A 13,113-nucleotide genomic window follows, 5' to 3' on the forward strand; every position below is an offset into this window, starting at 1 on the left:
TGAACATGATGCCAAGACCAACTCTTATCTGCCTGCACGTAATCCACGTCCCGCCATTCCCTGCATGTCCTTGTGCCTGTACAAAAGTCTTATAAACGCCACTATCTGCCTCCACCACCACCCCCGGCAGCAAACTCCAGGCCTCTTGATTCACCACTCTCTGTGTAACGAAAACATCTTGAAACTTTGCCCCTCTCACATTAAAACCATGCCCTTGCTATTTGACATTTCCATCCTCTGGAAAAAGGTTCTGACTGTCTACCCTTCCTTTAGACTTTAGCCCACCGAGTCCGCACCGACCAGCAACCACCCTGTACAGGAAACAACTGTAGATGCTGGTTTAAATCGAAAGTAGACACAGAAAGTAGGCAGCATCTCTGGAGAGAAGGACAGACTCTGAAGAAGGGTCTCGACCCGAAATGTCACCCATTCCTTCTCTCCAGAGATGCTGCCTGACCCACTGAGTTACTCCAGTATTTTGTGTCAATCACCCTTCAATCACCCTGTACACCAGCATTATCCCACACACGAGGGACAATTATTTTATTTTTTTAAGTAAGCCAATTAACCTACAAACCTGTCGGTCTTTGGAATGTGGGAAGAAACCGGAGCACCCGGAGAAAACCCACATGGTCACGGGGAGAATGTACAAAGGCCATACAGACAGCACCCATAGTCAGGATCGAACCCGGGTCTCTGGTGCTGTGAGGCAGCAACTCTACCGCTGCACCGTCGTGCCGCCCATTCCACGCCTCACAGTTTTATACACTTGGTCACTTACTGATATTCCCATCCCCAGAACAGATTTATTGCCCATCTGTCCCTGTAATGGGACCTGTCACCATCCACTGCCCCCCCCCCCCCCCAGCAACTGAGGGGACCCAGAGAGAGAGGGGGAGGTAGGGTGGAGGGGCAGGGGTCAGATACCAGGCTACAGGGGGGCAGGGAACGAGAGTACCAATGGGAGACACATCGAGGGTCATTAAATCTCGACATCATCGTCTGCATCATTCCTTTCCCTAATCCCTAACCAGTCTGAAGAAGGGTCTCAATCCGAAACGTCACCCATTCCTTCTCTCCACAGATGCTGCCTGACCCGCTGAGTTACTCCAGCACTTTGTGTCTATCTGAGGTTTTAGGTTTAGTTTATAATTTTGGTTTTTAGTTTAGAGACACAACGCGCATACAGACCCTTTGGCCCACCGAGTCCGCACCGACTAACAATCCCCGCAAATTAATATATGCCTACCCACACTAGGGACAATTTACATTTATACCTCATATACAAACAAAGGCCAAGCCAATTCATCTACACACCTGTACATCTTTGGAGTGTGGGAGGAAACCGGAGATCCCGGAAAAAACCCACGCAGGTCACGGGGAGAACGTACAAACTCCGTACAGACAGCCCCCGTAGTCTGGATCGAACCCGGGTGTAGTGTTGTAGATTTTAACTTTACCACAACGAACAAGAGGAACCCAGTGTGGGGGTCACCGAGAATGAGGAGGGACCTGACGGGGGAGGGGGACGCAATTAGCAGGAGATGGTGCCCAACCCAGGCCCTTAATGACTGCGTGCTGGCCACAGAAGCAGATTCACACTCGTATACAACTGCTCCACCTACGGCAATCTCCACCTACGGCAACATTTCTGACTCTAACTATGATCTTGTGAAACTCCTCTGTCCCCCTATCACGTATCTGTACACTAAACGGCTCGATTGTAATCATGTATTGTCTTTCCGCTGACTGGCTAGCCCACAACAAAAGCTTTTCACTGTACCTCGGTACACGTGACAATGAACTACACTCAGCTGAATGAGATCATCGGGAATATATTGAATACTTTTGTAACTTTGTCAGTGCCTCATAGATGGCGACACTTTGCAGACTTGTGTATTGTAAACAAAACAAATAATGTCACAGCAGCAAGTGCGTGTGACATTAAAGTATCAATCAATCAATCAAAACCATGCCAACTTACAAACAATCAATACACATCCTGCATTGTTAGACAGTTACACATCTGGTTGTAAAGTGATTTGGAAGGTTAAGGGGGAACCTCATTGAAACGTACAGAAATTGGAGAGAGCGGATGTGGAGAGGATGTTTCCACTGGTGGGAGAGTCTAGGACCAGAGGTCACAACCTCAGAATTAAAGGGTGCTCTTTTAGAAAGGAGATGAGGAGGAACTACTTTAGCCAGAGGGTGATGAATCTGTGGAACTCATTGCCACAGAGGGCTGTGGAGGCCAAGTCAGTGGATAATTTTAAAGCAGAGATAGACAGATTCTTTTGATCAGAACGGGTGTCAAGGGATATGGGGAGAAGGCAGGAGAATGGGATTAGGAGGCAGAGATCAGCAATGATTGAATAGCGGAGTGGACTCGATGGGCCGAATGGCCTAATTCTACTCCTATAACTTGTGAACTTATTTCACGTTGGAATGTTTTTTGGTAAATTTAAAAACTGAATCGGGGGCAGGTCGGGCGTTTCAATGGGTCACAGAGCTGGGTACGTGGTTGCATGTTTTAATTTTACCACAACGATATCTTACAAATACACAGTCCATTCACAGATAGACAGAACGCTGGTTGGCGTAGACGCGCTCTGCAGTCACCACTCGCTTTAAAATGCCACGTAAGGGCTCGCGTTGTGCAGGGTCTGCTCAAGAGAGGACCAGCTTTCTTACGCAGCGCAGTCTTTAAAAATAAAGCCCCTGTCCTCTTCCCCACTGCCCCAGTACTGGGGGGTGTGGAGGGGGTGAAGTTACCTCTCCCCTCGATGTCTAACTCTCTCCACCAGGAGCGGCGGCGGGGCCGGGCTGGAGTACATGCCGCAGGATTCCGTTCGCCACCTCCAAGGTCTCGTCCTCCACCAGCACGATGTCAAAGGAGGCCAGGTATTTGTCCAGGAACTGATCCACCTACAGCAGGTGAAACAGGTAAAGGTAAGAGAGCCATTCATATCACTGTGTGGGAAGGAACTGCAGTTTGCTTTTCCTTCACAAGGAACTGCAGATGCTGGTTGACACCGAAGGCAGAGAGGCACAGAATGCTGGAGGAACTCGGCGGGACGGGCTGCATCTCTGGAGAGAACGAGAAGCTTCTCTGAACAAGGGTCTCGACCCGAAACGTCACCCATCCCCTCTCTCCAGAGATGCTGCCTGTCCCGCTGAGTTACTCCAGCATTTTGTGTGTATCTCCGATTTATATTATTAGTCTGGTTTGGCGATGCAGCGCGGAGACAGGCCCTTCGGCCCCGTATACTAGCCCTATAGATACACACTAGGGACAATTTACAATTTTACCAAAGCCAATTAACCTGCAAACCTACCCGTCTTTGGAGTATGGGTGGAAACCGGAGCCTCCGGAGAAAACCCACGCAGATCACGGGGAGAACGTTCAAACTCCATACAGACAGCGCCCGTAGTCAGGATCGAACCCGGGTCTCTGGCGCTGTGAGGCAGCAACTCTACCGCTGCGCCACCGTGCCACCGCCAAGAATGGTCTCCATAGAATCTTGTGCAAGGAGAGAGAAGACCATTCACTGAGCCATTGATGTCTGAAGCGGTGAAGGTGTGGAATTCTCTGCCTCAGAAGGCAGTGGAGGCCAGTTCGTTGGATGCTTTCAAGAGAGAGCTGGATAGAGCTCTTAAGGATAGCGGAGTGAGGGGGTATGGGGAGAAGGCAGGAACGGGGTACTGATTGAGAGTGATCAGCCATGATCGCATTGAATGGCGGTGCTGGCTCGAAGGGCTGAATGGCCTACTCCTGCACCTATTGTCTATTGTCTATCTGTGGAGAGCACAGATACTCTAGAGACCACCTGTCCATGTTCTCCAGAGCTGCTGCCTGACCCGCTGAGTAACTCCACTTGCTTATCAAGTGTCGATCTCAATGAGATTCTGCTTTAAAAACACTCAACAATTTATGGGGAGAAGGCAGGAAAATGGAATTAGGAGGCAGAGATCAGCCATGATTGAACGGCGGAGTAGACTCGATGGGCCGAATGGCCTAATACTGCTCCTATTACTTGTGAACTTAAATGGAGCTTGAGATTGCTCTGGCAGATAAGGTTAAGTAGAATCCCAAGAGAGTTTATGCCTCTAGTTTGTACCGGGTCTGTGGCGCTGTGAGGCAGCCACGCTATAGCCGCGCCACCTATAGTGGCGCCCAACTGTCTTCAGGGTGCTCGGTGCTAGGTTGACGAGCTTCTCAATGTCCTCAGACTCGCAAGTTGTGTGGCCCTCCCTCTCCCTCCCCCCTCTCTCCTTCTCCCTCCCTCTCCCCCTCCATCTCCCCTCCCCTCCCCCTCCCTCTCCCCTCCCCCTCCCTCCCCCCTCCCCCTCCCCCTCTCTCCCTTCCCCTCTCTCCCTCCCCCTCTCTCCCTCCCCCTTTCCCTCTCCCTCCCCCTTTCCCTCTCTCTCCCCCTTTCCCTCTCTCTCCCCCCCTTTCCTCCCCTTCTCTCTCTCCCCCTTTCCTCCCCTTCTCTCTCTCTCTCCCTCCCCTTCTCTCTCTCTCCTCTCTCCCTCCCTCTCCCCTTCCCTCCCTCCCTCCCTCCCTCTCTGCCCCCCCCCTCCCTCCCTCCCTCTCTGCCCCCCCCTCCCTCCCTCCCCTCCCTCTCCCTCTCTCACTCCCTCCCATTGTCCCCCTCCCAATCTCCCCCCCCCCCCCAGCTCACCTTGTGGTTGAGGAACCCTATTTTCAGGATGTTCTCCATGTTCTGGACCCCGTTGGCCATGTCCAGGTCGCCCAGCGAGTCTCCGAGCAGGATGACGTTGGTGTTGGCACTCAGCTGCTGGAAGTAGTCCGTGTTTTGCAGCACCCCTTCCCCCTTGTTGTAGATGTGGATCAGCTCGCCTTTAAAGCCTCTCAGAAACCCCTGCGGGGGAGAGAAATAGGCCGGGTGACGCGGGAACAAGGGGCAGCTGTAGGTGCTTCTCCCACCATCCGCACACACGCTTCCTGGGCCCAGACTCCGGCCGCCCCGTGAGGGTCTCGGGGAGTGGCTGCAACAGTGGGGACATGTCAGGCAGCGAGATCCCACAACGTCTCAAGGCTTTTCACTGTACCTCGGTACACATGGCGATAAACTAACTAAACTGAACAGAAATATCCCAGGAATGCATCTGTCTGGATTGTCTTCTCCATCTAAGACCATCTCTTATCTACCTGTGCCTAATCCACATCCCTCCGTCCAAAAGCCTCTTAAACACAACTATGGCATCTGCCTCCACCACCACCCCTGGCAACGTTTTCCACTAGGGTTGCCAACTGTTCCGTATTAGCCGGGACATCCCGTATTTTGGGCTAAATTAGTTTGTCCCATACGGGACCGCCCTTGTCCTGTGTTAGTAGGGTTGCCAACTTCCTCGCTCCCAAATACGGGACAAAGGGTGACGTCACCGCCCCTCGCCCCACGTGACCTCACGCAGCCAGCGGCCACGTGCTCCCGCTCCACCAATGGCGGCCGCCCGGGCCGGGAGCACGTGGCCGCTGGCTGGGTGAGGTCACGTGGGGCGCAGGGCGGTGACGTCACCCTTTGTCCCGTATTTGGGAGCGAGGAAGTTGGCAACCTAAGTCCCGACACTCACGTTCTCATCAAAGTCCATGAAGTTGGAGACCACGGTCACGTTCTGGTAATAGACGTCAACCTGGCGAATTATTTCCTCCAAAATGTCTCCGACCCCAGCCGAGAAGATGAAGACGGGAATCTTGCTCTTGTGAAGTTCATCGAAGAAAGTCTGGTAGCCCGCCCTGCGAGAGAAAGCGTCAATAGACAATAGACAATAGACAATAGGTGCAGGAGTAGGCCATTCAGCCCTTCAAGCCAGCACCGCCATTCAATGCGATCATGGCTGATCACTCTCAATCAGTACCCCGTTCCTGCCTTCTCCCCATACCCCCTCACTCCGCTATCCTTAAGAGCTCTATCCAGCTCTCTCTTGAAAGCATCCAACGAACTGGCCTCCACTGCCTTCTGAGGCAGAGAATTCCACACCTTCACCACTCTCTGACTGAAAAAGTTCTTCCTCATCTCCGTTCTAAATGGCCTACCCCTTATTCTTAAACTGTGGCCCCTTGTTCTGGACTCCCCCAACATTGGGAACATGTTTCCTGCCTCTAATGTGTCCAATCCCCTAATTATCTTATATGTTTCAATAAGGGGTTTCAATAAGGGGTTAACAAATTGTGAATATGAAGATGAGGTTAAAGGGAATACAGGAGATATTGCAGAAGACTCTCGGAAGAATGGGAACAGAAGTTCTAGAGGGGAAAAGAGATTAAGGGCAGGGCCATTTGTGACCGATGTGAGAGGGGAGGTAAATACAGAAGTTAAAGTGTTGTACTTAAATGCGCGTAGTATAAAAAATAAAGTGGATGAGCTTGAGGCTCAGTTAGTCATGGGCAAGTATGATGTTGTAGGGATCACTGAGACATGGCTACAAAAGGACCAGGGCTGGGAACTGAATATTCAGGGGTACACAACGTATAGAAAAGACAGACAGGTGGGCAGAGGGGGTGGGGTTGCTCTGCTGGTAAGGAATGATATTCATTCCCTTGCAAGGGGTGACATAGAATCAGGAGATGTTGAATCAGTATGGATAGAAATGAGGAATTGTAAGGGTAAAAAGACCCTAATGGGAGTGATCTATAGGCCCCCAAACAGTAGCCTCGACATAGGGTGCAAGTTGAATCAGGAGATAAAATTGGCGTGTCACAAATGTAATGCTACGGTGGTTATGGGAGATTTCAACATGCAGGTAGACTGGGAAAATCAGGTTGGAAATGGACCCCAGGAAAGAGAGTTTGTAGAGTGCCTTCCAGATGGATTCTTAGAACAGCTTGTACTGGAGCCTACCAGGGAGAAGGCAATTCTGGATTTTGTGTTGTGTAATGATCCTGATCTGATAAGGGGACTAGAGGTAAAAGAGCCATTAGGAGGCAGTGATCACAACATGATTAGTTTTACTCTGCAAATGGAAAGGCAGAAGGGAAAATCGGAAGTGTCAGTATTACAGTATAGCAAAGGGGATTACAGAGGCATGAGGCAGGAGCTGGCCAAAATTGACTGGAAGGAGGCCCTAGCAGGGAAGACGGTAGAACAGCAATGGCAGGTATTCCTGGGAATAATGCAGAGGTTGCAGGATCAATTTATCCCAAAGAGGCGGAAAGACTCTAAGGGGAGTAAGAGACACCTGTGGCTGACAAGGGAAGTCAAGGACAGCATAAAAATTAAGGAGAGGAAGTATAACATAGCAAAGAAGAGTGGGAAGTCAGAGGATTGGGACTCTTTTAAAGAGCAACAAAAGTTAACTAAAAAGGCAATACGGGGAGAAAAGATGAGGTACGAGGGTAAACTAGCCAATAATATAAAGGAGGATAGCAAAAGTTTTTTTAGGTACGTGAAGAGGAAAAAAATAGTCAAGGCAAATGTGGGTCCCTTGAAGACAGAAGCAGGGGAATTTATTATGGGGAACAAAGAAATGGCAGACGAGTTAAACCGTTACTTTGGATCTGTCTTCACTGAGGAAGATACACACAATCTCCCAAATGTTCTAGGGGCCGGAGAACCAAGGGTGATGGAGGAACTGAAGGAAATCCACATTAGGCAGGAAATGGTTTTGGGTAGACTGATGGGACTGAAGGCTGATAAATCCCCAGGGCCTGATGGTCTGCATCCCAGGGTACTTAAGGAGGTGGCTCTAGAAATAGTGGAAGCATTGGAGATCATTTTTCAATGTTCTATAGATTCAGGATCAGTTCCTGTGGATTGGAGGATAGCAAATGTTATCCCACTTTTTAAGAATGGAGGGAGAGAGAAAACGGGTAATTATAGACCAGTTAGTCTGACATCAGTGGTGGGGAAGATGCTGGAGTCAATTATTAAAGACGAAATTGCTGAGCATTTGGATAGCAGTAACAGGATCATTCCGAGTCAGAATGGATTTACGAAGGGGAAATCATGCTTGACAAATCTACTGGAATCTTTTGAGGATGTAACTAGGAAAATTGACAGGGGAGAGTCAGTGGATGTGGTGTACCTCGACTTTCATAAAGCCTTCGACAAGGTCCCACATAGGAGATTAGTGGGCAAAATTAGAGCACATGGTATTGGGGGTAGGGTACTGACATGGATAGAAAGGATATTCTTGCTATTGAGGGCGTGCAGCGTAGGTTCACTAGGTTAATTCCCGGAATGGCGGGACTGTCGTATGTTGAAAGGCTGGAGCAATTAGGCTTGTATACACTGGAATTTAGAAGGATGAGGGGGGATCTTATTGAAACATATAAGATAATTAGGGGATTGGACACATTAGAGGCAGGAAACATGTTCCCAATGTTGGGGGAGTCCAGAACAAGTGGCCACAGTTTAAGAATAAGGGGTAGGCCATTTAGAACGGAGATGAGGAAGAACTTTTTCAGTCAGAGAGTGGTGAAGGTGTGGAATTCTCTGCCTCAGAAGGCAGTGGAGGCCAGTTCGTTGGATGCTTTCAAGAGAGAGCTGGATAGAGCTCTTAAGGATAGCGGAGTGAGAGGGTATGGGGAGAAGGCAGGAACGGGGTACTGATTGAGAGTGATCAGCCACGATCGCATTGAATGGCGGTGCTGGCTTGAATGGCTGAATGGCCTAGTCCTGCACCTATTGTCTATTGTCTATTGTCTATTGTCTATTGTCTAAGATCCCCCCTCATCCTTCTAAATTCCAGTGTATACAAGCCTAATTGCTCCAGCCTTTCAACATACGACAGTCCCGCCATTCCGGGAATTAACCTAGTGAACCTACGCTGCACGCCCTCAATAGCAAGAATATCCTTCCTCAAATTTGGAGACCAAAACTGCACACAGTACTCCAGGTGCGGTCTCACCAGGGCCCGGTACAACTGTAGAAGGACCTCTTTGCTCCTATACTCAACTCCTCTTGTTCTGAAAGCCAACATTCCATTGGCTTTCTTCACTGCCTGCTGTACCTGCATGCTTCCTTTCAGTGACTGATGCACTAGGACACCCAGATCTCGTTGAGCATCCCCTCTTCCTAACTTGACACCATTCAGATAATAATCTGCCTTTCTATTCTTACTTCCAAAGTGAATAACCTCACACTTATCTACATTAAACTGCATCTGCCATGTATCCGCCCACTCACACAACCTGTCCAAGTCACCCTGCAGCCTTATTGTATCTTCCTCACAATTCACACTACCCCCCAGCTTAGTATCATCTGCAAATTTGCTAATGGTACTTTTAATCCCTTCATCTAAGTCATTAATGTATATCGTAAATAGCTGGGGTCCCAGCACCGAACCTTGCGGTACCCCACTGGTCACTGCCTGCCATTCCGAAAGGGACCCATTTATCCCCACTCTTTGCTTTCTGTCTGTCAACCAATTTTCTATCCATGTTAGTACCCTACCCCCAATACCATGTGCTCTAATTTTGCCCACTAATCTCCTATGTGGGACCTTGTCGAAGGCTTTCTGAAAGTCAAGGTACACCACATCCACTGACTCTCCCCTGTCAATTTTCCTAGTTACATCCTCAAAAAAATCCAGTAGATTTGTCAAGCATGATTTCCCCTTCGTAAATCCATGCTGACTCGGAATGATCCTGTTACTGCTATCCAAATGCTCAGCAATTTCGTCTTTTATAATTGACTGATGTCAGACTAACTGGTCTATAATTACCCGTTTTCTCTCCCCCTCCTTTCTTAAAAAGTGGGATAACATTTGCTATCCTCCAATCCACAGGAACTGATCCTGAATCTATGGAACATTGAAAAATGATCTCCAATGCTTCCACTATTTCTAGAGCCACCTCCTTAAGTACCCTGGGATGCAGACCATCAGGCCCTGGGGATTTATCAGGCCTTCAGTCCCATCAGTCTACCCAAAACCATTTCCTGCCTAATGTGGATTTCCTTCAGTCCTCCATCACCCTAGGTTCTCCGGCCCCTAGAACATTTGGGAGATTGTGTGTATCTTCCTCAGTGAAGACAGATCCAAAGTAACGGTTTAACTCGTCTGCCATTTCTTTGTTCCCATAATAAATTCCCCTGCTTCTGTCTTCAAGGGACCCACATTTGCCTTGACTATTTTTTTCCTCTTCATGTACCTAAAAAAACTTTTGCTATCCTCCTTTATATTATTGGCTAGTTAACCCTCATACCTCATCTTTTCTCCCGTATTCCCTTTTTAGTTAACTTTTGTTGCTCTTTAAAAGAGTCCCAATCCTCTGTCTTCCCACTCTTCTTTGCTATGTTATACTTCCTCTCCTTAATTTTTATGCTGTCCTTGACTTCCCTTGTCAGCCACAGGTGTCTCTTACTCCCCTTAGAGTCTTTCCGCCTCTTTGGGATAAATTGATCCTGCAACCTCTGCATTATTCCCAGGAATACCTGCCATTGCTGTTCTACCGTCTTACCTGCTAGGGCCTCCTTCCAGTCAATTTTGGCCAGCTCCTGCCTCATGCCTCTGTAATCCCCTTTGCTATACTGTAATACAGGTCACAAACGTCACGGAGACCGGCCTCACATCCCAGCTGGAAAACTGCAGCAAAGAAGTGGTCATAAGATCATGTGATAGGAGCAGAATTAGGCCATTCCACCCATCAAGTCTACTCCGCCATTCAATCACGGCTGATCTATGTCTCCCTCCTAACCCCATTCTCCTGCCTTCTCCCCGTAACCCCTGACACCCGCACTAATCAAGAAGCTGTCAATCTCCGCCTTTAAAATGCCCAAAGACGTGGCCTCCACAGCCGTCTGTAGCAATGAATTCCGCCCTCTGAATAAATAAATTATTCTGCTGAGTAATAAAAGCCTCTGGTTTTTATTCTGAGGCCATAAAATGATCAGAAAACGCTTCTGTGTGCCTTTTGCAGCCTCAGAATAAAAGGTACTTGCATTTATTCTGAGGATTTGGCCTCTGGTCCTCGACACTCCCGCTAGCAGAAACATCACACCCATCAATAGACAATAGACAATAGGCAATAGGTGCAAGATGCAGCACAGAACGCCACAGGATATCCTTCATCCCTGACGCCATCAAACAGCACAACTCCTCCCCCTTCTGACGTGAGGTAGACGGAGACGGACTCCCCTCCCCTCCCCCCCTCCCCCACCCCCCCCCCACCCCCTAAATCTCTGCACATCCCCCAATCCTTTCCACTCCTCACTTTAATTCCATGTATCATGTATTTTGTGTTTTATAACTGTTGGCAGATCAATTTCCCTCCTGGATAAATACAGTTCTATCGTATCATATCGTATCGTATCATATTGTATCGTATCATATCATAAAAGGCGGCATCTCGTCCAGAAGTGCCACAGTGCTGCATCATCAGTCTGCAACCTCTGCTGGTGTGGGGAGCGGCGTTTAACCCCGCAGTAGACGGGCCCGGAACGATGCGGGAACAGGGACGTCTCGCCTCTCACTCCGTTACCTCAGCACCACGCCAGAATCCTGCACGATCCCGCCAGCTGATCCTTGCGAATCCTCTGCTGCACCAGTAGGCCGTGTGTTTGAGTCCACCTGCCGAGACAGCAGAGACCCCAGTGACTTGCCGAACCTCCCCAACATCCCCCCCACACCCAACTCCCCCCACCTCCCAAACTCCCCCAGTTCCCCACCTCCCCCACCCCCCACCTCCCCTCCCCCCACCTCCCGCACCCCCTACCTCCCCAACCCCCTCCCCACCTCCCCAACACCCACCTCCCCTCCCCCCACCTCCCGCACCCCCCACCTCCCCAACACCCCCCCACCTCCCCCCCTCTCCACCCACCTCCCAAACTCCCCACCTCCCCTCCCCCCACCTCCCCAACACCCTCACCCCAACACCCCAACACCCCCCTCCACCCCCACCCACCTCCCCCCTCTCCCCCACCTCCCAAATTCCCCCACCTCCCCTCCCCCACCTCCCGCACCCCCACCTCCCCAACACCCTCACCCCAACACCCCCCCCTCCACCCCACCCACCTCTCCCCTCTCCCCCACCTCCCAAATTCCCCCACCTCCCCTCACCCCACCTCCCGCACCCCCCACCTACCCAACCCCCCCCCACCTCCCCCCTCTCCCCCCCACCTCCCAAACTCCCCCACCACCCCCACCCCGCCACCTCCCACCTCCCCCATCCCCACCCCCCACCTCCCCAACCTCCCCCCCACCTACCCAACCCCCCCCCACCTCCCCCCTACCTCCCAAACTCCCCCACCTCCCCCACCCCGCCACCTCCCCCATCCCCACCCCCACCTCCCCAACCCCCCACCTCCCCCACCCCCCCACCTCCCCACCCCACCTCTCCCACATCCCCTTCCCCCAACTCCCCCCACCTCTCCTCACCATCCCCCCCCCCACATCCCCACCTCCCCTCCACCTCCCCAACCCACCTCCCCAACCCCCCCCCAACCCCCCCCCCCACCTGTCCTCAGTAACAATAGTAAATTGTCCCTCGTGTGTAGGATAGTGCTCGTGAATGGGGTATGATCAGTGGTTGGCACAGACTCGGTGGGTCAAAGGGCCTGTTTTCCGTGCTGTATCCCTAAAGGTTCATGACTGGAAGTTGCAGATACAGTTGCAAGCAGTGATGCCCCGGGGATGATCGAGAAACCAGAGTGTGAAGACTGGAGAAAGGTTGGTGGGCGGAGATGGAGGGTGTGGAGAGATTACAGGAGGTGAGATCCCACCTGCCCAACCAACAGGTGGCACAGCGGCCTCGCAGCACCTGAGACCCATGTAGATCCTGACCACAGGCGCTGTCTGCACGGAGTTTGTACGTAGTCCCTGTGACCGCGTGGGTTTTCCCCGGGCGCTCCGGTTTCCACCCTCACTGTAAAGACGTGCAGGTTTGTAGGTTAATTGGCTTCTCGTGTGTAGGATGGATCTGGTACACGGGGGATCTCTGGTCACTGCGGATTTGGCTCTGTATCTCTAAAGTCTAAACTGGATTTCTGCTTCAATGTAGGGGATGTGAAGATGTGTAACGGCGGGAAGCTGTGGGCCTACCACTCGATCATCAGCGGAAACTTCTCCTCGATGCTGCGGCTGGCGTCAATCTCAATGGGGTAGTAGATATTCACCAGCTCCTTCAGCTGGCAAAGACAGCACGCAATTACT

The 13,113-nt window shown here is 50.9% G+C and overlaps 1 protein-coding gene across 1 annotated transcript in view; it reads right to left on the bottom strand.

The window, feature by feature from the left end:
• Positions 1 to 995: 995 nt before the first annotated feature.
• LOC144607715 (cytosolic 5'-nucleotidase 3-like) overlaps positions 996 to 13,113 on the bottom strand; it is a 19,643-nt gene continuing 7,525 nt past the window's right edge. The window contains 6 exon segments of the mRNA XM_078424741.1: positions 996 to 2,925; positions 4,683 to 4,883; positions 5,596 to 5,758; positions 11,444 to 11,474; positions 11,477 to 11,532; positions 13,003 to 13,088. Of these exon segments, the coding sequence (XP_078280867.1) occupies positions 2,788 to 2,925; positions 4,683 to 4,883; positions 5,596 to 5,758; positions 11,444 to 11,474; positions 11,477 to 11,532; positions 13,003 to 13,088 (675 nt within the window). The 3' untranslated portion in view covers positions 996 to 2,787.

The sequence above is a fragment of the Rhinoraja longicauda genome, chromosome 29 (genome assembly GCF_053455715.1).
Source record: "Rhinoraja longicauda isolate Sanriku21f chromosome 29, sRhiLon1.1, whole genome shotgun sequence".
Classification (NCBI taxonomy): domain Eukaryota; kingdom Metazoa; phylum Chordata; class Chondrichthyes; order Rajiformes; family Arhynchobatidae; genus Rhinoraja; species Rhinoraja longicauda.